This window comes from Megalobrama amblycephala, linkage group LG7 (assembly GCF_018812025.1).
Source record: "Megalobrama amblycephala isolate DHTTF-2021 linkage group LG7, ASM1881202v1, whole genome shotgun sequence".
In the NCBI taxonomy this organism is placed as follows: domain Eukaryota; kingdom Metazoa; phylum Chordata; class Actinopteri; order Cypriniformes; family Xenocyprididae; genus Megalobrama; species Megalobrama amblycephala.
In genome coordinates, this window is record NC_063050.1 from 11,194,819 (window position 1) to 11,222,795 (window position 27,977).

General features: G+C 37.6%; 2 protein-coding genes across 2 annotated transcripts in view; both read right to left on the minus strand.

Annotated features, from left to right (window-relative positions):
- Positions 1–3,988: 3,988 nt before the first annotated feature.
- On the minus strand, positions 3,989–6,202 carry LOC125271367 (CD209 antigen-like protein B). The gene is made up of 5 exons (XM_048195436.1): positions 5,884–6,202; positions 5,195–5,635; positions 4,973–5,082; positions 4,799–4,902; positions 3,989–4,367 (listed from the first exon to the last, which is right to left on the minus strand). The coding sequence occupies exons 1-5, from the start codon at positions 5,975–5,977 to the stop codon at positions 4,220–4,222; spliced, it is 897 nt and encodes a 298-aa protein (XP_048051393.1). The 5' UTR covers positions 5,978–6,202; the 3' UTR covers positions 3,989–4,219.
- Positions 6,203–6,683: 481 nt separating this feature from the next.
- Positions 6,684–27,977, minus strand: part of LOC125271364 (CD209 antigen-like protein C) — a 30,748-nt gene continuing 9,454 nt past the window's right edge. The window contains exons 3-5 of the mRNA XM_048195431.1: positions 7,962–8,083; positions 7,265–7,368; positions 6,684–6,999 (exon numbers count right to left, since the gene is read on the minus strand). Of these exons, the coding sequence (XP_048051388.1) occupies positions 6,864–6,999; positions 7,265–7,368; positions 7,962–8,083 (362 nt within the window). The 3' untranslated portion in view covers positions 6,684–6,863. The remainder of the gene's footprint in view (positions 7,000–7,264; positions 7,369–7,961; positions 8,084–27,977) is intronic.

The following is a 27,977-nucleotide window of genomic DNA, read 5'->3' on the forward strand; positions in this document are numbered from 1 at the left end:
TTGGTAAGCCAGGGCAATGGCATCCACTATCCAGTGGGCCATCCTCTGTTTGGAGACAGCCTTTCCCTTCTGCTGGCCTCCGTAACAGACAAAGAGCTGGTCTGAGGTCCTGAAGCTTTGGGTTCTGTCTATGTACAGTTGCAAAGTGCGAACTGGACAGAGCAAAGCCAGGGCTGGGTCTGCCTCCTCCAGAGGCAGCGCTTGCAGGCTCACTACCTGGTCCCTGAAGGGAGTGGTAGGAACCTTGGGCACATAGCCAGGCTGGGATCTCAGTACCATGTGCGCTGTGGGAGGTGAAGGTGCACGAAGGTGCACGAAGCGCTAGGTCCGTCGCAGCACAAAGTTCTTGGAGAACTTGTGGGTCATGACCACCCTCGTGCAAGTCCTTCAGTGCCTTGGCCTGATGGACCTGCAACAATGCTTTAGCATGTAGGGCAGAAGCAACTTCCCCACAGGCCTGATAAGCCTTGCCGGTAAGATCGGCTCCCCTCGCCAGGTGGAGTTAGGGCACAGTTGCATAGCAACGGCCCGTTCCACAGGAGGTATGCGCGTGTATCCCTTCACCGCTCCACCATCAAGGGTGGTGAGGGAGGAGGACCCACTGACACGGTTTCGGGCAGTAAAAGGTGCCGTCCAGTTCTTCATGCAGCTCCGGGAAGAAAGGAACTGGGGTGGGGGGCTGAGAACCAGCCTGTGCCACCCCGAGATACCAATTGTCCAGCCTCAAGGGTTCGGGACACGGTGGAGGGTTCCACATGAGCCCTACCCTTTCCCTGGCCTGGGAAAGCATAGCCATCATCTCCGGGTCTGAATTGGGCACAGTTGTAACCCCCGAAGGAGGCAGATGCACCGAATCATCATCCTCGGAAGTTTCAGGCTCACCCTCTGATGCAGCGATCGACATCCGGTCATCCTGGGGAGCTCCGAAGGATACGGATGGTACACACCTTTGAGGCGGTCCACCGCTTTCCCCCGGCAGCTCTACTGGCTGCGGAGTGCAGGAGGAGTGAGGGTTCCTAGGGGGTTGGTTCCCTGAAGGAAGCGCGCTCACTGTGATCCTCATATCACCAGCGCCGCTGCCCGAAGCAACCCTCTGAGGAGGATTGGAACGAGGCAGCGGCACTGGGACTCCGCCCCTTCGCAGGAAATGGAGTCTCGACCGCAACTCCGCGATGGTCATCTTCCCACAACGGGTGCATGACTCATCCACAAACGCCGCCCCAGCGTGCTTTAAGCCCAAACACGCGATACAGCGTTGGTGACCATCCCGTGGTGCCAGGTAACGACTGCATTAAGAAACACACAAGTAGAACGACATCTTTAAAAAGACGCAAATCTACTCGTGCAAGCTCTTTTAGGGACTTCGCTCTTTTAAGTGCCGAAGCACGCTGCAGCACAGACGCGGAAAAGTGCAGCCTGTCGTGTGCACTCTCTCGTTGAAGATGCTGCTCTTACCAGCTGTCAGAACAGCTTTTAAGCGCTCTAAGGTGCACCATCACCAGCTGTAAGAATGGCTTTTACAGCTGGGAACAGCTTTTGTGTTGCTCAGTAAAACAGGCAAAACAAAGACAAAAAAGAAAACAAAGAAGAGAGATCGGCCCCGCTGCAGTGCTGTCCTCCTGCACCAAACGAAGAGCAGTTTCCAGAAGAGCTGACTCATTTTTCACACACTCGCTCGTAGACACCACCGGAGTAGTTCGGCTCCGAAGCGAAAAGCTGAAGATGCAACGCACTTGCTGCTCATTATATACCCGCGCTGCGAGGCGAGCAGCTGATGCATATGATTGCATGCCAATGTGCATTGGCTCGTTTAGTTACACTCGAAGTAGATTGGCCTCTCTGGCGAGATTCCTATTTGTCAGTCTGTCCGACGTACGTCGAACGTGACCTAACTAAATATATATATTTTTTAATACAGAGATAATATATCAAAAACACATTTTAGTTCATCTTTCATGGTGTCTCAAAATAGCACAAAATTTAGGCATGAAAATATAGAGCACTTTAAGTAACTGTAATTTAACTACACATTTTTTTCTCAATAACTGCAATGGATTACAGTTATATTTATTTTGTAATTAAATGATGTAACTACATTACATGTAGCTAGTTACTCCCCAACATTGGAGGAGAGAGAGATAAAGAGTAGCTGGTATTGGTGTATTGATACTGCAGAAAAGCGGAATTGAACCGTTTAAAATATTTCAGTATAGATATGTAACAAAAAACATATTTTTGACAACACTATTAAGAAACATATGAGATTTGGGGCTTTTGAAAGAATATTCAGGGCTGGAGCACCAGAAGCCACCCCTTCGCTCTTGCTCCTATGATCTGCACCAAAACATGAAGGCTGAGGATCCATACACAGCAAATTATTTCAAGGATAATTCACAATCACAGTCCAAAAAACAGACAAGGGTCTTTCACAAACAGTCAATCCAAACAATTGTTGAATTCAGGGCTGAGGCATACAGAGTAATCTGAGATACCAGGCAGAACATATTTGGCAACAATGCTTTTAAATAAATACACTTTTCTGTTCACATATGCATAAGATATCATGATGTATAATGAGGATTTTTAATTACCATGTTAATGGATTTTGTTAGTTCATAGGGCATGATCTAATTTGTATAAACTGAGAACAAATACTTTTAACCAAATAATTTTGAAATATATATTAATAAATGTGTAACCATATAGTCAAATGTCTACCTTGACTGTATGTGATAATATTATTTCCTTATGTATGTTCATGTTGTGAACTTATTAAGTAGCCTACTTAAAGACACAGAAAAATGAAAAATGTTGTGTATTCACGTCTTTTCACGACTGAAACAACATAGCTTATGATATATATTCACATTTATTTCATGTAATAAAGAGGAAGAGATGATCAGTTCACATGACGCTTGAACTGAGGTGCCAAAGCAATGTCACCACACATTAAAGAGGCACAGGCTAAGTAAAAATGACACAGGTTATTAAAATAACATAAGATTAGTTTTCTCACTTAACAGTGCAATCGTTTTTTTTTTTTGTTTGTTTGTTTTTTTGTCTTGAGCACTGAGTTCAAACGAACTTCTGTAACAATTGAAGTTTAAAAATGAGGCATTCTTTGTAATCACTCTTATGAGGGGTGCTAAAATGTGGCACTTTGCAAATGGGACAAAACTGATCAGCGCATTCACATTCAAGTTGTTTTGCATCTGTTTGGATTGTTGAGTTAGAATTGTATGGAGCTCTGCTTGTGCACACGATTTACTTTTTTCTCCTGCATGTCATATGCAGGGCTCCACAGAATAGAGTTTCAGAATCTAAATTAAACATAACTCAATATGAGATCATATGATGCTTGCTGCTCATCAATATAAGAGCTGTTTGACATCTTTTGACATGACAACTGAAGAACTTGCAATCATGTTAGCAGACTGTAGTGTGTAACAGAAATACCTGTTGACTTTGTAGAGATAGCTAGTATACTGCTAACACACTTGTTACTCTATAAATTGATGTTCTTTGGTTGATGTGATATTAAATGATATTTTACACTTAAAACCAGTTAATTTAGATGTTACCATATTTTCGGTGTACAGGATCATGTGGCAAATATTACTGAACTTGAAAGTTTAAAAGTAAATTTGTACGTTTTTTTTTTTTTTTCTTCAGAATGAAAGGTGTGCCAAAGTAAAACTAAAGTAAAAACAAACACAATGGTCTAATCATTTTAAATAATGTAAGTATATGAAGCACTGTTTAGACCAAATAACCTATTTTTACCAAAAGGGGTTCTTTCTCCTTATATAGGAACAATTACGTTTAAAACTGACAAGACCACAAAGGACGGAGGAAACATAAGGCTTAAATACTGGGGATGATTACTGAAACTGAACAGCTGTGTAGGATTAATTAACAAACGAGGAGCAAATCAGGCAGACACAACAGGAAGAACACAGAAAAGGAAATCAAAACAGAACTACACTTGTGAGTTTATTCTTGCAATGGGAAAATAATGACAAGTTTACATTTTCCTTTCATTCGAGTATCCACTCCTGACTTTGTATTTTACAGAAAATTATATTACAAAATTGATATCTTGAAAGTGTTAAAAAAATGAAATTAGCAGACAGATTTAAAAGGTAGAATCCACAATCTGAAATTATTTGTTCTTAATAAAATGATTCCAAATTAGTAACAGAAAAAAAGAGAACAGACCCTATTTCTCACAAAGTGCTTTTTTCAAGTCTGAGCATTGGCGATCATTCCAGACGTTCAGGTCAGAAGGACTGCAATATGTGCAATACTGCATTTCAACACAGTCCTCATTTCCATGTGCATCATTCGGCTCATTTGGAAAAAAAAACCTGAATAAAATGTGACATATTTTCAGTTGCTCAGTATACCCCACATTTTCAAGTATCCCAAGGTTTTACTTATTCAGGAACCAAATAATAATAATTACTTTGAGCAGATGCAAAATAACTAACAAGTGAGATTCGTCACAAGCAATTCAAACATCACAAATACTCACTGTTACCCATTTCAAGAATAAAAAAGAGTTGAGCAGAAACAAAAGCAGCTCTATTGAGTAAATGTTAATCATCACCCCATTGCTTCTTGGCAATCATTCTGCTAAATATTGCTGAAGAACTACATTACTTGGTAGATGATATTAATGAATACCATTTTTGTTGCTGTGGGTTATTTTAGGAAACCTTTCCAGTTATACATACTAACCATTTTATAAAACCAATAAGCCTTGGTTTATATTTTCTGTGAGTGTTTTGTCACGTACCCTTGTTTCATTGTTGAATTATCCACCCATTTCATGTTGCCCTCGTTCTCAATGTCAGACAAACCGATCCACACACTCGCCTTGATAAATGAAGATATGGACCTCTGTATGTGAATAAAAACAGGAATAAGTGTGATTCCTCTCTTTCATGAACAGACACTCACACAAACTCACCTGCTTCACTTCAGTGTCGATAATGACCAGATCCCCACCTCGATCCCTGCAGTACTGCCTGCTGTCAGACCAGCTCTTCTCCTCATCGGATATGAAGAATCTGCCATTTCCTTTCAATAAATTTTTTTTTTTTTTAAATGATTGTGCTGGAAATGTGTGTGTGTGTGTGTGTGTGTGTGTGTGTGTGTGTGTGTGTGTGTGTATGTATCCTTTTCTACAAACCCTGTTCAGATATGTTCCTTAGTTCATTCTCTAACTCCAGTTTCCTCTGACCTTCTTTACAACCTTTTAACTTCAGTTCATCACTCAAAGACGTGACTTTGCTTTCTAACTCCACTTTCTTCTGATTCAAAGAATCAACACGTCCCTGTAACTGTTTTTTCTCAGCTGTAAGATCATTGACTCTGGTCTCCAGCTCCAGATTCTTCTGACTCAAAGAGTTGAAGTTGTTCTTCAGTTGGTCTTTTTCAGTCATTTGATTAGTGTTCTCATCCTGTGATCTGTTGATGGTCTGATTGAACTCTTCAACTGTGTTCTTGTTACTCTTGAACAGAGATTCTCTCTCTGCTGTGTTGGAGATGTGCTGCAGTATGATGAAGACCAGCAGAACAACACAAATGATCCCGAGACACACTGTCATCAACACCAAACGCCTACTTCCTCCTGACAAACCGAGAGAAAACACACAAATATCAATTAACAACAATGCACTCATAACATCAAATAACCCTTGTAAGTAATCCAGCTTTGTTTTAAGATAAATGTTTTTTTAAACAGTATGCTGAATTCCTATATTGTAAAATATGTAACATTTCATATAAAATCAGAAATTATTAAAATTGCACGTAACATTTCCGTCCCCTCAAACATTAGCAACACCATCTTTGCTTCAAACGAAACGCTCAGCTTACCTCGATCTTTTCCTTCATCCCGGAGGTGAATCTGTGTTCGAGTTCCTGATCTGTTAGTAATATTTCTGCACACATAAAAGGTTCCTGATTCCATTATTTGCTCTAACTTACAGTCTTACAGTACAGTGTGTGTTCACAGAGGAGGTCTTTAGGATGTGTGTCGTGTTTTTAAACAGTTCTAAACCTACACAGGAAGTGGTTTCATTAGTGCAGATAAATCTAGATTTCCTTCTCATGCTCTCTGTCAGCTCATACTGCTGTATGATTGAATATATAATGCATATTCAACCTCATATAGTCAAAACATAGTGGAGTTTTCTCTGTGATAGTATCAGAAGCTACAGTGTCCAACAAGAGGAATCGGGCCTCTAAACTCTGTTTTCTTTAGACCGATGAAGCACCTGGTATTTTTTAGCAGTTAGATCACTGTAACTGGCCTGCGCTCTGCTTCAAAATCAGTTCCAGGAGTCAACAAGAGGAATCTGTGATCCCTCAAATAGATTTAAACACCCTTAAACAGGCCAAACTGGACCTTTGTATTGATGATGCAGGAAACAGCAGCAAGGGCCCTGAATCTGATGTTTCTGTTCCTCAGTCTGATAAACCTGATCTATGCTGCACTCTGCTGGACTGGAGGAAATCTATCCATAGAGCAATAAAGCAGATACACAATGAAATATGAAATAAAAACACAAATGCTGAGATAATAGTCAGTTGACCATTTTATTAAAACAGAAAGCAATTAAACTCAAAAGCAGGTTTAAAGACACTCAGAATAACAGCCTATGAGAAACAGGATATTGTGAGTTTACTGTAGCAATGAGAATGGAATTAGTTTTACATTTTCTTTCTAATACATTCTTACAGACATCAGATGGCAGTGTTTTAAAGACAGAAACATCCATCAGAAATTACGCATTTGCAATTAAATGGAGTAAATAAAATAATAAAAGCAAAAGCAAAACAAGACTTGATAAAACTTATTTCTCACAAATCCCCTTTCTCTTCAGTGAGCATGGAAGATCATTCCAGTTGTTCAGGACAGGATTTTCAGGCATCAGTTCAATACAGTCCTCACTTCCACCTTGGTCATTTGGTTCACCGCTGAGCCAAAACCTGGATAATATATATAAAATTTTCTTTTTCTAGGACCCCATATTCTTATTGCAACAGCCCCAAAATTGTAGAGTAAACAGTACAGAGCAAGAGCAAAAGTGAAAGTGCAAAAACTTAATGGAGAGAAGTTTTTTTTTTTTTTTTTTGCTAAAAATTTTTGGTCGTGGTGTTCTTTGTGGTTGAGTTGGGTCTTCAGCTATTTTTAGAGGTTGTGATGGTGTCATGCTTAAAATACATGCACTGGTTTTCTGTTTTTGTCACTTACCCTTGTCTCAGTGTTGAATTATCCACCCATGTCATGTTGCCTTCGTTCTCAATGTCAGTCAAACCAATCCACACTCTCTCCTTGATGAGTGAAGATATGGACTTCTGTGTGTGAATAAAAACAGGAATAAGGGTACATTTACACTGCAATAATGTGCTAAAATTTAATCGTTCTTGCGGATCCACGAAAACGACTAAAATGACCATATTCTGCTGCCAGGCCAGTAGTTGGCGATGTCACTTTGTAAAGAAACACTATGTGCCTTTAGATTGCATGTGTAACCCCTCCTGTTCGAACTGCCCGCTTTAAGTGGGACTCGAACCCGGGTTCACCGGCATGGGAGTCAGACACTCTAACAAGGAAGATAAATACCACAGTCTGTAGTGTCAGTCATTTTGTGATCAGGGGAGTGAGGTTTACATGCACAGCTCTACGTCTGTTACATGTGTATAACATCACCGTTTTCACAAATTCACGTTTTTACACTCTACACAAAGATGATTTTTTTCAAAAACGTGCACTTTGAATCCCGTTTTCAAAATTTAGCATTTTCAGGCCCCCCAAAACACCACTGTCATGTAAATAAACGCCCAAACTGAATGAAAAGTTTCCCCTTATAGTTGAAAATGGTGTGTTATTTAAACAACCCCTAAGTGTGATTGCTCTCATTCATGAACAGACTCTCACACAAACTCACCTGCTTCTCTTCAGTGTCGATAATGACCAGATCACCACCATGATCCCTGCAGTACTGCCTGCTCTCAGACCAGCTCTTCAACTCATTGGATTTGAACAAACGAACAGGACCACACAGATTTCCTGACAGAAACTTCACTTATTAAAAATGGATAAAGATAACGAAAATTATGAGAAAATAATCTACTTAAAAAAACAGATTTGTACCAACCTTTAGATTTTTCTTTCTCTAGCTCTTCACTTAAAGACGTGACATTTCTTTCTAACTCCAGTTTCTTCTGACTTAAAGAATCAATGTTTCTCTGGAACTGGCTTTTCTCAGCAGTGAGATCTTTAACTCTGGTCTCCAGCTCCAGTTTCTTCTGACTCAAAGAGTTGTAGTTATTCTTCAGTTGGTCTTTTTCAGTCATTATTTCAGTGTAATTGTGCTGTAAGCTGTTAATGGTCTGATTGAACTTTTCAGCTGTGTTCTTGTAAGATTCTCTCTCTGCTGTGTTGGAGATGTGCTGCTCTATGATGGAGACCAGCAGAAGAACACAAATGATCCCGAGACACACTGTCATCAACACCAAACGTCTACTTCCTCCTGACAAAAATCAGTTAACAACAATTCACGTCATATTATTAGATATAACACTTCAAATCAACTTTTGTATGTAATCCAGCATTATTTTTAGATCAATTATTTTTAAAGAGCGTTGCAAAAAAAAAGTTGTTTTAAAGAGTATGTTCTTTTATAATGACAAACATCACTAAAATATGGAACATTTCATATAAAATCAGAAACAATGACACATTTTTTTTCCCCCAGAAAACAACAATTGAAATTTTACGTAACATTTCCCATCCCCGCAAACATTAGCGACACAATCTTCAAACAAAACGCTCAGCTTACCTCGATCTTTTCCTTCGTCCCGGAGGTGAAGCTGTGTTCGAGGTCTTGATCTGTTTTTTCAAGACTATTTCTGCACACATAAAAGGTTCCTGATTCCATTATTTGCTCTAACTTACAGTCTTACAGTACAGTGTGTGTTCACAGAGGAGGTCTTTAGGATGTGTGTCATGTTTTTAAATAGTGCTAAACCTACACAGGAAGTGGTTTCATTAGTTCAGACACACATAAATCTAGATTTCATTTTCATTCTAAAACTCTCCACAGACTCATACTACTCTATGATTTTATATATATATGTTACATATTCAAACTCATATAATCAAAGCAGAGTTTTCTCTCTGATCAAGTTAGCAGCTACAATGGCTAACAAGAGGAATCTTCGATCACCCAAACTGACTCAAACACCCTAAAACAGGCCTAAGTGGACCTGTATGTTAATTACAATAAACTGGAATGATATGATGATTTGCATTACCATGGTGCTGAGGGACAGAGAGGATGATGGTAGGAAATAGAGATTGTGGGATGATGACTTCCTGTTTGCAGTTAAACAAGTGGATGATAACAGGATATTCCCCATTTTCAAGTTCAAGATCAAGTATATTTATAAAGCACATTTCAAATAACAAAGTTGAACCAAAGAGCTGTACAATTAGGAAAATACAGTAAAAGAAACAAAAACTAAATTTGCTAAAAATGAACAGAGTAAGATAACAAGAGAAGAAAATAACTTAAAATAAACAAACAAAAATACAAATGAGACTCATTCAACCAAAACACATCTCAAACAATACCATGGGCTAAGGAGAAAAGATGTGATCTGAATGTGGACAATGTGGTAGCCCAGATGATAAAAATTGTTAGTGATGGTGAGATGAAGCCTCATGAAGCATTGAAGATTTGTGGTTCAAAATAGGGTTCATTTCTCGAGGCTTAATTTTCCTCACAATACCACCTGGTGGTCAAAGAGTGTAAAACAAGTAGAAACATTACAGATGACCTGATGTGATCTGTGATGCACTGTGTTTTTCACCAGATAAGGCTTAGAAATAATGGTGAAGAAAAAATCAACTTCCACAAAGACTATTCTATTTATGAATGAATATAATGTGTATTTTCTGGTGGTATATAATGATTGTATAACATAACTCTGTAATAAACATATTGGCTTGAAATGAATGGGGCTATCAAATGTGTGTAAATCAATTCTTTGGTCATAATAGGCAACCACACATTTATCACAACCACACATTTTGAGGGGATCCCATGGGTTTATACTGCATATCTGTCAAAATGTTGTGCCATGGTGGCGCTGATGGCCTCATGGGCAGCGCGTCGACATGTAGCGCCAATGCGCTTTGGGTGACCCGAGTTCGAGTCCCGGCTAATGGTCCTTTCCCAATCCCATCCCCTTCTCTCTCTCACACTTCGATTCCTGTCTAATCACTGTCCTATCATAAGAAAGGCAAAAATGGCAAAAATAAATCTTGCCAAGATTCAAACCGCTTTCTGAACCAGTCAGGCGGAAGTGAGACTCCGGACGTCATTAATCTGGATATGCATTTCACTGAAAGCTTCTGGGATTTCTCAACACACGCTCCGAAGCCTCGGCACAGAACATAACATCACTAAATATTATATTACCTGATCATCTTTGTTTCTTGTTTTCTTTGCAACAAATTATGTGTTTTGGTAAACATTGTTACAAAGACCACAAAGTCGCGTAAAAAGCTCAAACTGCTCAACTAGTTGAAACACCGATCACCATAATGGTGACCATTTTCAATAAGACATCAACATCTAAACCTCTGTTAATTCTCAATAAGAACTTCTGTAGATGTGTGACAGAAATAAAGTCAGTCTGGTTAGTAATAAGTGAAGCTGGTAATGCTGTTTGTAGAGTTGTTTAATCAGATCCTCATAGATTTAATGTCTTTTATCTTCAGTTCATCTAAGGCTGTGGCTGAAGAAAGTTGTAGTTTGTGTTCTTATTTCTCTTTCTTTCAGTGTTTGTTCACAGCAGGTGTTTGAATGATTGAAAGAATGTTTCAGGAACATCATACCAACCTTTAAATAACATTCTACTAACATTAAGGAAACTAAACATTTTCATGTTCTTGGAATGTTACAAATCAACATTTCTAGAATGTTGAATTTTAGATCAAAATTAAGTTGAAAGAACGTTTGAGGAACATCCTACCGTTCCTCTAACATCAAGACAACTGGAGTTTTTTACGTTCACACAACCAACACTGAATATTTAGAGACGGTTCTTAAATACAAACAAAAAAAAAAAAAAATACAAAAAATCTGCCACACCTCTTCAGGTTTTTAAATAGATGCTTAAGACATATCTTTTTAAATTGACTCATGGGCTTGAGTAATTGGGAAATAATGGTAATAATTTGGTAATAATTTTCTAATAGTTGTGTTTGAGTCCCTCAGTTGACTTCAGTGTGAAAAGATCTCAAATTAATTCAGTCACTGCTGTAAAGAGTTCAAACATGCAAAAAAATCCTTATAAACTGAAGAATCTGCAGGACCTGGAGGATTTTTCTGAAGAACAGAGCTCAGTTTAACTGTTCAGGACAAACAAACAAACAAACAGTTGCAGATCATCCAACGGCACATAATATTAAGAATCAATGGTTCCCAAACTTTTTAACGGGGTTATTTTAATAAATTCAGCTATTTTTTGTATTGTGGATTGTATGTAAACATCTTTTATGTAAAATATCTTACTCAGAACAGTACTAAAGAAATATAACATGCACTTTGTATGATCTCTCTTATTTTGTTAAAATTATTCACATTTTCACAGATTCTGCAAGTGGTTCCCATACTTTTTCGTTCAACTGTATAATAAATTATTCATATTTCTTTTGAATTAATTTGATACACCATTAAGCTTGAGGAAGTTTTCAGACAACCACAATTTTACTTCTTCTAGGCAGCAGATAAGATTTATGTAGCTACCATCGTTGGACTTGACAGGGAGATAAAGTTGTGTATCGTCCACAAAACAGTGATAAGAGACACCATACTTCTGAAAAAGTCACTGTTCTGCTATTTTCTCTGTGATATGTGATGGTCTCAATCAATCAAATAAGCTCAGAAGATCCATTTTGCCAGAACAGTCGTCAGGAGTGAAAACTTCTCTGTCACTGGCATTTTACAGAAGTTAAAATTATTCAATATGCCCTCTAAACTCTGTTTTCTGCAGACTGAAAGAGCAGAAGCTGGTCTGCACCTGATGTTTTTAGCAGTAGGATCACTATAACTGGCCTGCACTCAGCTTCAGAAGTCAACAAGATGAATCTGTGATCCCTCAAATGGACTCACACACCCTTAAACAGGCCAAACTGGACCTTTGTATTGATGATGCAGGAAACAGCAAAAAATGCCCTGAATCTGATGTTTCTGTTCCTCATTCTGATAAACCTGCTCTCTGCTGCACCCTGCTGGACTGGAGGAAATATATCCAAAGAGCAATAAATAGATACAAGAGAATGAAATATGAAATAAAAATCAAAAAAGCTGAGATAAGTCAAATGACCATTTTATTAAAACAGAAAGCAATTCAACTCAAAAGCAGGTTTAAAAACACTCTGAATAATAGCCTGTGAGAAACAGGATATTGTGAGTTATTGTACATCAGATGGCAGTGATTTAAAGACAGAAACATTCATCAGAAATTATGCATTTGCAATTAAAATGAGTGAATAAAATGATAAAAGCAAAGCAAGACTTGATAAAACCTATTTCTATGACAGCTCTCTGAAAATTGTTAGCATGGTAATGGATACGACAATGTTAATGTATTTGGTCTAGGCGGAATAGATCTGCTACACTGCTGATGATTATTGCTGCTGCTGTAGATTATTGTTGCTGATGATTATTGCTGCTGCTGCTGCTGCAAAGCAAGTACAGGAACTTGCTACTGCCAATACATATGCTGCTATGCTGCTGTGAGTATCCCATAGCAAATCTATACAGCTGGAGCTGGGGAAGGTGGAGGGTTTTAGAGGAACTCTGAAGCGTGCTATATGCGTGCACATTTAAATGTGTGAGCAACAAGCTCATTGGCTGCACATTTAAATGCGTGCACATTTAAATGTGTGAGCAACAAGCTCATTGGCTGCAGATGTGACATGGACCAATCAGCTCGTGCCAAGTAGTTAACGTTGTAATTATCAATAGCTTTAGCATTAAGACCCATCAGCCAGCGCCATCTAGAGTTTCATGACTGATCTATTTCTCACAAATCCCCTTTTTCTTCGCAGAGCATGGATAATCATTCCAGTTGTTCAGGACGGGATTTTCAGGCATCAGTTCAATACAGTCCTCACTTCCACCTGCGTCATTTGGTTCACCGCTGAGCCAAAACCTGGATAATATGTATCAAATTTTCAGTTACTAGGACCCCATATTCAAATTGTAACAGCCCCAAAGATTTATTCAGCAACTAAGCAATAAGAATAATAATTATTATTAACATTTATTATTTAGGCAGAAAGGAATTCAGAAATGAGAAGCATAAGACCAGCTTTTCAGGATTCATTTCAATAAAGTACTCATTTCCTGCATTAAATGAGCAGCTCAACGCTGCTGCCTGCCTGCTGTCTGACCTACGTTTGGAGCTTCGTGGAGTTTATCCTAAATCCTTCTCTTTATTCCTATTCACATAATATAACTTTAATATAACTTTCTTATTTTTCACTAGATTACCTATTGCATAGTATTACTAAACGGAACGATTTATTACTAGTAATCTACCAGCGTAATCACCTAGTGTTAGCCATAGCCCGCTAGCCTGCTAGCTACCGTCTACTTTCTTTTTTCCTCTAAACCAACCTTCCTTGTCGATTTAATGGCGGATTTATCTGATGTATGTTATTCTGATCTGTCATCGCCAGATCGGGAAGCTGTGGAGACGTTGCTGCCCGGCATTCATCGATCCACCGCGAGGTACAGCGTCCCGCACATCACCCTTGCCCCAGGCACCGGCAAGCGACCGAGACATCCAGCCAGCGAGTCCCGTGTGCGTTGCAGTTTTTCGGACGGCGTTCATCAAACACACGGTCAGTCATGTCCGACGATTATCATGTGTATTAAATGTAACGTACAGCTTAGCTCTTTCTGTCAGCAGTGAGACTTACACATGTGATAAATGCAGGGATATTGTCAGGCTGACAGAGAGAATCTCAGAATTAGAGACACGCATCCAAACTTTAATTGAGGATAGTGAGAATGAAAGGGCCTTAGATACTGCTTTGGATGCGACTAGCCTAGTAAACACTGCACATTCGGTTCCGGTTGTAGAAGCCACGCAGCAGGCTAACTGGGTGACTGTGAGGCGGCATAGTGGCAAGAACAAACACCACTCTTCCGTTCCGATTAGAACATCAAACAGGTTCTCCCCACTCAGTGACGCACCCACTGAGAATCCTGTTGAAAGTGCCCTAGTTATTGGCGATTCTATTACACGGAACGTGAAAATAGAGACACCAGCCACCATAGTCACATGTTTGCCGGGGGCCAGAGCACCTGACATCAAAGCAAATTTAAAAGTGCTGGCTAATGCTAAACGTAAATATTCTAAAATCATTATCCACGTCGGCACAAATGATGTTCGACTTCGCCAGTCGGAGATCACTAAAATTAACATTAAAGAGGTGTGTGAACTCGCAAATTCAATGTCAGCAGAAGTAATTTGTTCTGGCCCTCTTCCTGTTCGTCGGAGTGATGAGATAGTTAGCAGGTTATCATCACTCAATGGCTGGCTGTCTAAGTGGTGTCCGCAGAATAATATAGGTTTCATAGACAATTGGAAAAGCTTTTGGGGCAGACCTGATCTGTTGAAAAGAGATGGTATTCATCCCTCCCGGGATGGTGCTGCTCTTCTATCTAGAAATTTGGCAAATAGTCTTAGAGCTAAACCATGACAAACCAGGGCCCAGATCAGGACGCAGACAAACTGGCTAAACCGACCGTCTGCTAGCCGCCTCACGTCACAGAACTCAGATAACTCACAGCACATAGAAACTCTTTCACCTAGATATTATCACATAGAGACTGTGTCTGTACCTCGAACTAGTAAATACAAAAAACTTCCGAAACCTTTTAAGGGTAAAAATTTAATTGATGTTCAAAAAATGAAAATCACAGATAAATCAGATAAACAAATGATAAAGCTTGGGTTACTGAATATTAGATCTATTTCTTCAAAAGCACTTATTGTAAATGAAATTATTACAGACAATAAACTAGACTTGCTGTGTTTGACAGAAACCTGGCTAAAACCAGACGATTACATTACTTTAAATGAATCTAGTCCTCAAGGTTATGATTATCGACACAATCCTCGACAGAAAGGCAAAGGGGGAGGTGTTGCTGTAATTTATAGTAATATATTCAGAATCATTCAAAAGAATTTCAAATATAATTCCTTTGAAGTGATGGTGCTTTATGTAACATTATGTAAGTTGACATTTGTGCTGGCTACTGTATACAGGCCACCAGGGCACCATACTGACTTTATCAAAGAATTTGCTGATTTTCTATCAGAGTTAGTACTGGCTGCGGATAAAGTCCTTGTTGTTGGTGATTTTAATATCCATGTAGATAATAATAAAGACGCATTTGGATTGGCATTTGCAGACATTTTAAACTCTATTGGAGTTAGACAACACGTGTCAGGACCCACTCATTGTCGTAATCATACCTTAGATCTAATACTGTCGCATGGAATTGATATTGATGCTGTTGAAATTCTACCGCAGAGCGATGATATATCAGATCATTATTTAGTCTCGTGTATAATACAATTAGCCAAGGCTACAAAACCACCACCCAGCCATAAATATTGTAGAACCATCACGTCTACCACTAAAGATTGCTTTATAAATAATCTCCCCGAGCAGTTTCATCGCCTTAGTATACCTGACAACTTAGAAGAACTCGATGCTGCAACAGAAACTATTGGCTCTCTCTTTTCCAGCACATTAGATGCAGTCGCTCCTTTACGTCTAAAGAAGATTAAGGAAACTAATCCAATGCCGTGGTATGATGAGCACACTCGGGCTCTAAAACGAGCTGTTAGAAAAGCTGAACGTAGTTGGAAGAAAACAAAACTAGAAGTTTTTCGCCTTTCGTGGAAAGAAAAAATGATTGAGTACAGAACGGCTATAAGAAATGCTAGATCTACTTATTTTTCAAATCTCTTAATAGAAAACAAACATAATCCTAGGTATTTATTTGACACAGTGGCTAAATTAACTAGAAACAGAGATTCAACTGCTGACGTTTCCATAGAGCACAGCAGTAATGACTTTATGAACTTCTTTACTTGCAAGATTGATAATATTAGAGAGAAAATTAAAAACATGCAACCGTCTACAGTTTCTACAGTTCTACAGTCTACAGTTCATATGTCCCTGAGGTAAAACTAGAATCATTCGCCGCTATAGGAGAGGAAGAATTATCTAAACTTATCAAATCATCAAAATCAACGACATGTATGTTAGACCCAATGCCGACTAAACTACTGAAAGAAATGCTTCCAGAGGTCGTAGGTCCACTTCTTGATATAATTAATTCATCGTTAACACTAGGATACGTGCCAAAAACCTTTAAGCAGGCTATTATTAAACCTCTTATTAAAAAACCTCAACTAGATCCGAGAGATTTAGTAAATTACAGGCCAATCTCGAATCTACCTTTTCTGTCAAAGATACTAGAAAAGGCAGTTTCATCACAACTGTGCTCCTTTTTAGAAAGAAATGGAATCTGTGAGGATTTCCAGTCAGGATTTAGACCATACCATAGTACTGAGACTGCTCTCGTTAGAGTTACAAACGATCTACTCTTATCATCCGATCGTGGCTGTATTTCTCTATTAGTGTTATTAGATCTCAGTGCTGCTTTTGACACTATCGATCACAACATTCTTTTAAAAAGACTTGAAAACTATATTGGCATTAGTGGAATTGCTTTGGCATGGTTCAAATCGTACTTATCTGACCGTTTTCAGTCTGTAATAATTAATGAAGAGATGTCGTATCGATCACAGGTTCAGTATGGAGTACCACAAGGCTCAGTACTAGTGTTAGTTTTCACTGCTACGCTGACGATACTCAGCTCTATATTTCCTCGCGCCCTGACGAAACCTACAAATTCACAAAACTAACAGAATGCATAGCTGACATTAAAAACTGGATGACAAGAAATTTCTTATTATTAAATTCAGAAAAAACTGATATCCTAATCTTTGGACCAAAAACTTCCTCACGAAAAAACCTTGAATACTCTCTAACACTTGACGGGTGCTCCATTAAATCTTCGTCCTCAGTTAGGAACCTGGGTGTGCTCTTCGATACCAATCTTTCATTTGAAAGTCATGTTTCTAGTATCTGTAAAACCGCCTTCTTCCATCTAAAAAATATATCTAAATTACGACATATGCTCTCAATGACAAATGCGGAACAGTTGGTTCATGCATTCATGACCTCAAGACTAGATTATTGTAACGCTCTACTGGGTGGTTGTTCTGCTCGGCTTTTAAACAGACTACAGTTGGTCCAAAATGCGGCAGCTAGAGTTCTTACTAGAACCAGAAAGTATGACCATATTAGCCCAGTTCTGTCAACATTACATTGGCTCCCTATTAAACATTGTATAGATTTTAAAATCTTGCTACTTACTTATAAAGCTCTAAATGGTTTAGCTCCCCAGTACCTAAGTGAGCTCTTAATGCATTATAGTCCTTCACGTTTATTGCGATCTCAGAATTCAGGCCAGTTGATAATACCCAGAATATCAAAATCAACTGAAGGCGGCAGATCCTTTTCCTATTTAGCACCTAAACTCTGGAACAATCTTCCTAGCATTGTTCGGGAAGCAGACACACTCTGTCAGTTTAAATCTAGACTAAAAACACATCTCTTTGCTCTTGCATACACATAACACATTATCAATACATTAACATTTTTCAAATCCGTTAAAGGATTGTTACGCTGCAATAATTAGGTCGGCCGGAACCGAGAACATTTCCTATAACACTAGATATACCTGTACATCAGAATAAGAATGGCATCTACGCTAATATCTGTCTCTCTGCTTATCCCTAGGTTTGCCGGGTGCTGGATCCAGGCCGTATCCAGATCAGATGGAGAACCTGTGTCTGGACCTGACTACAACGTAGCCCAGGAGACAATGGGCCTACAGATCCAGTTCTGGCTGCATAGATTTTTAATCCCTGTATCCGCTTACAAATATATATATATAATCTATTTTTAATCTCTATAATAAAAATGTATAATTCAGATTTTGATCTCCATATCCATTTACATATATTATATATATCTTCCAAGGGGTTTTTTCCCTCCTAGGACTTTTTTCCCACGCTGGGTTTTCTCCTAGGGGGTTTTTTCCACCCCTGGAAGTCAGCCGACATTGGCTTAATGTAGCACCATCTTGTATATGTTACATATTACCACGCTTGTTTGTACAGCTTATTTTTAACCACTTCCCTTTTTTCTGTGCTTCTAATATGTAAAGCTGCTTTGAAACAATTACCAATTGTAAAAGCGCTATATAAATAAATTTGACTTGACTTGACTTGACATTATTCAGCTTACCTGTGAAAAAAACCTGAAAAAAAATATGCCAGATTTTTAGTTTGTACCAGATTTCCATATATAAATATAACGACTCGGATCAGATTGGATGCACAAAAATTGGAACATCCCTTACATACAGTAAAAGAGCCAACAATATTCACGGCACCACGATGGCAGAGTAGTACAATGCAAAAAATTAAAGGAGAGAAGTGTTTATCCATAGCATATCCATACCATTTCCATATGGAAAGTATTTTTCATTGAGGTTGTTGTCATGATTGTGTTTGTTGTTTGATTTATGAAGGTTGTGATTATGTATTTTTTAACGGAGAATAAAAAGGAATTTATAAATGCATCTGCAGTGATTGTCTGTGAGTGTTTTGTCACTTACCCTTGTCTCAGTGGTGAATTATCCACCCATTTCATGTTGCCCTCGTTCTCAATGTCAGACAAACCAATCCACACACTCTCCTTAAAGAATGAAGTTAGGTGCCTCTGTATGTGAATAAAAACAGGAATTAAAGTGTGATTCCTCTCATTCATGAACAGACTCTCACACAAACTCACCTGCTTCTCTTCAGTGTTGATAATGACCAGATCACCACCTCGATCCCTGCAGTACTGCCTGCTGTCAGCCCAGCTCTTCTCCTCATCGGATATGAAAAAAAACCCTGGACCACAAATTTTCAGACATAAACACTTTTCAAAACTGTATACATACAGTAAAGATAAAGAAAACTAGGAAAACAGAAACTACTTACACAAATCAGATTCATACTAACCTTGTTTAGACAATTTTCTGTTCAGTTCCTCACTCAAAGACATGGTTTTATTTTCTAACTCCAGTTTCTTCTGACTTAAAGATTCAACGGTTCTCTGTAACTGGCTTTTCTCAACAGTGAGATCATTGACTCTGGTCTCCAGCTCCAGATTCTTCAGTGTTAGTTCAGTGTAATTGTTCTGTAAGCTGTTGATGGTCTGATTGAACTCTTCAACTGTGTTCTTGTAAGATTCTCTCTCTGCTGTGTTGGAGATGTGCTGCGCTATGATGGAGACCTGCAGAAGAACACAAATGATCCAGAGACACACTGTGATCAACACCAAACACCTGCTTCCTCCTGACGAACAGAGAGAAAACACACAAATATAAGTGTAAACCCTTTATATTATTAGAAATTAAGTTTCATATTAACCTTAGGTAATCAACCTTTGTTTTTATGCAATGCTTTTATATTATTATACAAGACAAACATTGCTATACAGTAGATATATATATATATATATATATATATATATATATTATATATATATATATATATATATATATATATATATATATATATATATATATATATATATATATATTACTTCCTCAAACATTAGTGACACCATTAATAGAAACATCTGCGACACCATTTCTACTTTAAAGTAATTTTCAGCTTACTGCGTGTTTCATCTCTCCCCTCATCCTGGCCTTGATTCGGTGTTCGAGGTCCAGTTGTGTCCTCAATATCTAAATCCATTATTTGTTGTTTGGGACAGTACTGTACGTCTTCACAGATAAAGTGTGGTCCTCGGAATGATAAATATCATATTCAAAACAGTGTTAATCTCTCACAGAAAATGGTTTCATTTCACAAGAATAAAGACATTCTGTACAGCTTAAAAACTGCCTTGTGCAGTGAGTGCACTTTGACCACACATTGTGACCAGGGTATGAGCACAGTGAGGGCACTGTGAGGGTGCAGAAACAGATTTTGGTTTTACAACTTGCGTCCGATTTAAGATGAGGGCTGCGTTTAAGTTGCACAAGTGCCCAGTGCACTACTGGCGGAACCCTTACAATGTGTTTAAACAGAACACCTAAGCTCTTGATCACCAGAATCCACAATGGAGCTGATTAATTATTTAGTTTTTTTTTTTTTTTTTTTTTTCCCGAATAAATTTGTTTTACACACCATTCTATAGGCCTACAGGTCCTTCTCAAAAAATTTGCATATTGTGATAAAGTTCATTATTTTCCATAATGTAATGATAAAAATTAAACTTTCATATATTTTAGATTCATTGCACACCAACTGAAATATTTCAGGTCTTTTATTGTTTTAATACTGATGATTTTGGCATACAGCTCATGAAAACCCAAAATTTGAATCTCAAAAAATTTGCATATTTCATCCGACCAATAAAAGAAAAGTGTTTTTAATACAAAAAAAGTCAACCTTCAAATAATTATGTTCAGTTATGCACTCAATACTTGGTCGGGAATCCTTTTGCAGAAATGACTGCTTCAATGCGGCGTGGCATGGAGGCAATCAGCCTGTGGCACTGCTGAGGTGTTATGGAGGCCCAGGATGCTTCGATAGCGGCCTTAAGCTCATCCAGAGTGTTGGGTCTTGCGTCTCTCAACTTTCTCTTCACAATATCCCACAGATTCTCTATGGGGTTCAGGTCAGGAGAGTTGGCAGGCCAATTGAGCACAGTAATACCATGGTCAGTAAACCATTTACCAGTGGTTTTGGCACTGTGAGCAGGTGCCAGGTCGTGCTGAAAAACGAAATCTTCATCTCCATAAAGCTTTTCAGCAGATGGAAGCATGAAGTGCTCCAAAATCTCCTGATAGCTAGCTGCATTGACCCTGCCCTTGATAAAACACAGTGGACCAACACCAGCAGCTGACATGGCACCCCAGACCATCACTGACTGTGGGTACTTGACACTGGACTTCAGGCATTTTGGCATTTCCTTCTCCCCAGTCTTCCTCCAGACTCTGGCACCTTGATTTCCGAATGACATGCAAAATTTGCTTTCATCCGAAAAAAGTACTTTGGACCACTGAGCAACAGTCCAGTGCTGTTCAAAAGTGGCTTGACCTGGGGAATGCGGCACCTGTAGCCCGTTTCCTGCACACGCCTGTGCACGGTGGCTCTGGATGTTTCTACTCCAGACTCAGTCCACTGCTTCCGCAGGTCCCCCAAGGTCTGGAATCGGTCCTTCTCCACAATCTTCCTCAGGGTCCGGTCACCTCTTCTCATTGTGCAGCGTTTTTTGCCACACTTTTTCCTTCCCACAGACTTCCCACTGAGGTGCCTTGATACAGCACTCTGGGAACAGCCTATTCGTTCAGAAATTTCTTTCTGTGTCTTACCCTCTCGCTTGAGGGTGTCAATGATGGCCTTCTGGTCGGCAGTCTTACCCATGATTGCGGTTTTGAGTAATGAACCAGGCTGGGAGTTTTTAAAAGCCTCAGGAATCTTTTGCAGGTGTTTAGAGTTAATTAGTTGATTCAGATGATTAAGTTAATAGCTCGTTTAGAGAACCTTTTCATGATATGCTAATTTTTTGAGATGAAAATTTTGGGTTTTCATGAGCTGTATGCCAAAATCATCAGTATTAAAACAATAAAAGACCTGAAATATTTCAGTTGGTGTGCAATGAATCTAAAATATATGAAAGTTTAATTTTTATCATTACATTATGGAAAATAATGAACTTTATCACAATATGCTAATTTTTTTAGAAGGACCTGTATATGTATGCTTGAGCTGTTAAAAAATAAAATGTAAACAAATATTAATTATGCATATATTAATATATTATGTTATATATAAAATCTTAAAAAACACAAATGAAAATGACAATACAATAAACTATAACCGTGTTAAAAAAAAAAAAAAAAAAAAGCATAAGGTAACTACAAGTATCAAATTCAGTTAAATGTCAAAATAACTCCAATCATACAGTAGAGTTGTGTGGGGAGGGGGTAAATTAAGTGCAATCTGCTGTGACATCACAATTGTGTTGCATTGTGGTCTATGGATCTGCCTGAAGTATACATACTGGCTGCGTCAGAAATCGCATTCTTCCTTACTATATAGCAGGTGAAAAACTGTTTGTGACAAAAAAAAAGTATGTCTGCATTTACAGTACTTATAGAATAGGCAAAATATACCCAGATGACCTACTACTAGAGATGACGTCATACTATATAGAAAATACTTTTTTTTATCAGTGATGAATTACTTATTCAAAATAAGTACCTACTAAAGAGATCATGCGATTTCGGACACAGCCATTGAGTACTCCTTCGGTCAAGAACAAGGGGTCAAGAGATGGGCTGTGTTCCACTTAAGTTTTAGACAAGCACTCGCAAACTTTCCTAAGCACTTCCCCTCGGGGGAATCCCTGCCGCCATTTTGAAGTGCATTGTACTTGAATTAGACGAGGGAAGTTTATATGGATAGACTCTCACTCCCTCGATTTTGACAGAGGGAGCGAGTCTACTTCATATGTACACTTCATTATATATATATATATATATATATATATATATATATATATATATATATATACAGTACAGTCCAAAAGTTTGGAACCACTAAGATTTTTACTGTTTTTAAAAGAAGTTTCATCTGCTCACCAAGGCTACATTTATTTAATTAAAAATACAGTAAAAAACAGTAATATTGTGAAATATTATTACAATTTAAAATAACTGTGTACTATTTAAATATATTTGACAAAGTAATTTATTCCTGTGATGCAAAGCTGAATTTTCAGCATCGTTACTCCAGTCTTCAGTGTCACATGATCCTTCAGAAATCATTCTAATATGCTGATTTGCTGCTCAATAAACATTTATGATTATTTTCAATGTTGAAAACAGTTGTGTACTTTTTTTTCAGGATTCCTTGATGAATAGAAAGTTCAAAAGAACAGCATTTATCTGAAATACAAAGCTTCTGTAGCATTATACACTACCGTTCAAAAGTTTGGGGTCAGTAAGAATTTTTATTTTTATTTTTTTTAAAATAAATTAAAGAAATGAATACTTTTATTCAGCAAGGATGCATTAAATCAATCAAAAGTGGCAGTAAAGACATTTATAATGTTACAAAAGATTAGATTTCAGATAAACACTGTTCTTTTGAACTTTCTATTCATCAAATAATCCAGAAAACAAATATTTTGTACAATTGTACACATTAAATGTTTCTTGAGCAGCAGATCAGCATATTAGAATGATTTCTGAAGGATCATGTGACACTGAAGACTGGAGTAACGATGCTGAAAATTCAGCTTTGCCATCACAGGAATAAATTACTTTGTGAAATATATTCAAATAGAAAACAGTTATTTTAAATTGTAATAATATTTCACAATATTACTGTTTTTACTGTATTTTTAATTAAATAAATGTAGCCTTGGTGAGCAGACGAAACTTCTTTTAAAAACATTAAAAAATCTTAGTGGTTCCAAACTTTTGGACTGTACTGTATATATTATAAATATAACAGATATTTATAAGTTGATATATACAGAAGCCCTAAACGGCCATGGATTATTATTTTTTTTTATATCTTGTTTTGTCGTGATCACGACTTAATTGTATCGCAAGAAAATCTTGCGCCTTCTGAATGTTACTGGTGGCCTATATGCTGTATGTACGCTTTTGCGTCTTTGAAATTTCATAAATTTATCAATTGCTCGCAGCAGAGATGGATTTTATCTCCGTATTGAGAGAGATGGGTGTCCCAGAGGAGAACCTGACAAAAATGGTGTTAACAGAGTACGCACAAATAAGACACAAACGATTCCCATACCTCCAGTCACTCTGACTGGCACACTTTTATTAATAAGCACGTGTAATCGTTCAGTCAATGATTAGGTCACATGACATACATTCGGCACTGTGATTGGAATGCCTGTCAAAGAGGAAAAAAAAAAACAAAGCTGGGAAAATAGAGGGTATGCGTGTGACGTCACCGTCGACTGTTAGGACTGGCAAAAGTGGCAAAAGACTGAGCAGCAGCATTAGTTTCAGTGTGAATGCCACAAAAAACACACAAAACACATCCAAAACAACTGACTGTACAAATAGCTTTGACACAAAACCTGAGGTATATATTTAAAAACTGCCAAAAGCAGAAAAAAGAAGCAAATGGATCACTGCAATTCACAGAAACAGCTGGACTCCAGGCAGAGAAACATGGATTTCCAGTTATCATTTTGTGTCAAATTGTTGGATTTTGAGGTAAAATCATACCGTATATATTGTATTGTTATATATTATGTTGACTCATCAATTAAATATTTCCATCTTATATTCTGCATAATTGTGTGTTTTTAAATAAACACTAACAAAAACTATACTATAAAACTATATATGGTTTAGGGCTGGACAATATGACGATATAACATTGATAAAAGTGATTACGCGGATTTAAACCTACATATTGTATTTATATAAAATATTCACAGGCAGATTTGCTTTATGTATTTCCCCGGCGTCGAAATCAGGCACATATAATTGTCAGGAAACACGACTCCTGGCTGCATGTCAATATCCATTGGATTAGGTTTATTTGACAAGTAGTAAGGAACACTTTCGAGTCCAACCTTTAGTGTAATTCGTTTGTTTTACTCGCGTCTTTGCAGTTTCCCCTATTAAATCCAGTCATACAGCAGATTTTTTTGCCACTCAGTCCAGCTGAGGGAGCGCGTTCCGGCGGGAAAGTGACGTCGATGCATACCCTCTATAAGTTACAAATAAATTAATACAAATGAATACAAATGAGAGCATAATACTTATAAATCTTAACAAATGTAGGAAGATAAGCTTTAAAGGAATAAGCAGAGGAATAAGCAGAAAAATAATGATTCAAAGGTGCAAAGATAATTATACAGGTGCTGGTCATATAATTAGAATATCATGAAAAAGTTCATTTTTTTATTGTAAATTATTTTTAAAAATGAAACTTTCATATATTCTAGATTCCCTACATGTAAAGTAAAACATTTCAAAAGTTTTTTTTTATTTTTTTATTTTGATTTGAGTCCAAAATCCAGTATCTCAAAATATTAGAATATTTCCTAAGATCAATCAAAACATGGATTTTCAAAACAGACAAGTTCAAGTTCTTTAAAGTATGTTCATTTGTGCACTCAATACTTGGTCGGCAGCACATATTACAGCAAATGACTTGCTCCTAGCACAAATTACAGCATCAGTGAAGTGTGGCATGGAAGTGATCATCCTGTGGCACTGCTGAGGCACTATTGAGCCTTCAGATCATCTGTATATTGTTGGATCGACTGTTTCTCATCTTTCTCTTGAAAATATCCCATAGATTCAGGTCAGGCATGTTGGCTGGCCAATAAAACACAGTAATATCATGGTCAGCAAACCACTTGGAAGTGGTTTTTGCACTGTGAGCAGGTGCTAAAGTCCTGCTGGAAAAGGAAATCAGCATCTCCATAAAGCTTGTCAGCAGATGGAAGCATAAAGTGCTCCAAAATCTCCTGGAAGATGGCTGCATTGACTTTGCACTTGATAAAACACAATGGACCAACACCAGCAGACGTCACGGCCCCCCAAATCATTACTAACTTCAGAAACCTCCCACTAGACTTCAAGCAGCTTGGATTCTGTGCCTCTCCAGTTTTCCTTCAGACTCTGGGACCATGATTTCAACATGAAATGCAAAATTTACTTTTATCTGAAAAAAGGATTTTCGACCACTGTTCACTGTCCAGTTATTTTTCTCCTTAGCCCAGGTAAGATGCTTCTGACGTTGTTTCTGTTTCAGAAGTGGCTTGGTAGTCCTTTTCCTGAAGATGTCTGAGTGTGGTCACTCTTGATGCGCTGACTCCGGCTTCATTCTACTCATTGTGAAGCTCTCCCAAGTGTTTGAATTGGCTTTACTTGACAGTATTCTCAAGCTTGTGGTCATCCCTGTTGCTTGTGCACCTTTGCCTACCCAATTTCTTCCTTCCAGTCAACTTTGCATTTAATATGCTTTTTTTTCATTTAATATACATCACTCTGTAAACAGCCACCACATTCAGTAATGACCATCTGTGACTTACTCTCTTTGTGGAGGGTGTCAATGATTGTCTCCTGGCCAAGTCAGTAGTCTTCCTCATTAGTGTGGTTTCAAAGAACAAGAGATACCTGGAATTTATACTGTAGGGATGGTCATTTAATGAAACTCAAATGTAAATATTCTAATATTTTGAGATACTGGATTTTGGACTTTCATTAGCTGTACGCTCTAATCAACAAATAAAAAATAAAAAAAATAAAAAAAAAACTTTTGAAATGTTTTACTTTACATGTAGGGAATCTAGTATAAATGAAAGTTTCATTTTTAAAAATAATTTACAATAAAAAAATTAACTTTTTCACGATATTCTAATTATATGACCAGCACCTGTATTCAAAATTATATAATCAAAAAGGACACGAGTCGTTTTAAAATAGCTATACGATTTTTCGACCAATAGATGTCGCTTCGGCCACACTAATCATACTAAGGATAAGGATGTCTTTTACTACACTGTATCTTTACATTGCAAATAGTTGTTTGCCTATTGTATATGGAGAAATCCTATATTGCAACTTTAAAGAATGGTAGAACTGGCCCTGTCTTTAATATTATAATATTAATATATTGAGTTAACTAAAGCACACACTTAAATCACTGACTTGTGTAATTGTTTGCTCATTTTATTTTTCTTTACCACACTCTGCATAACACATTGCCAAAAAAAGTAAATTAAGTGTTTTTAAGGCTGTAATGCCAATTTTAGATGATTTGTAGACATTTTTGATACAAACACACACACACACACACACACACATATATATATATATATATATATATATATATATATATATATATATATATATATATATATATATATATATATATATATATATATATATATATATATTAGTATTTATTTTTGAAAACACTTTGACACGTAAAAACTAAATGCATACTAAAAGAATATTATGATGATGTGTTTCATATTGATCCTGCTGTTGCCAGACTTCTAAATGAAGAGGAAATGTCTAAGTATATACCTTGATATGGCGACAGGGTCTTTGCAAAGAACTGTATGCCGGTAAATGCAGAGGAACATAGGAATGAAGACAGAAATTGATTAACCTATTGAGAGAAAAAATTAAACTGCCAGCAATTCAAAATCAGAAAAAAAACAATATGGACTTGGCAATAAAAATGCTGAAAGCAAGACAAGGAAAATTGAACTTGGCTGGATGAACTACCAAGATGACAGCTACAAACAAGTTAGAAGACCAAAAGGAGGTGGAACACGAGAAATCGTTGTTAAAAAAGAAGACACTGTGTCAAATGTTCTGGATATCGGGAGAAAACTTTTTTCCCTGGTGGTGAATCAACTAAAGGGAATGCTGATGATTTCAACTTTATGCTCTGTGTCACTGGCTCTGAAGAAGCACTCAGAGAAGTTCAGACAATTGGCGACTTGTACAAGGCAACACATTACAAAGTCCTTAGACTGTATGTGTGCACAATACTGAAAGATCAGAATTCTGATCAGAGTGATGAAACTGACAGGAATCTGACTCTAAAGAGACCCTGCTTACTTCCTCTCCAGACATAAGTCCATGTACTTCAGGATGTCGCAATCAGAACAGAAGTGAAACTTTGCACTCCCCACCTTCTACTTCTGTAAG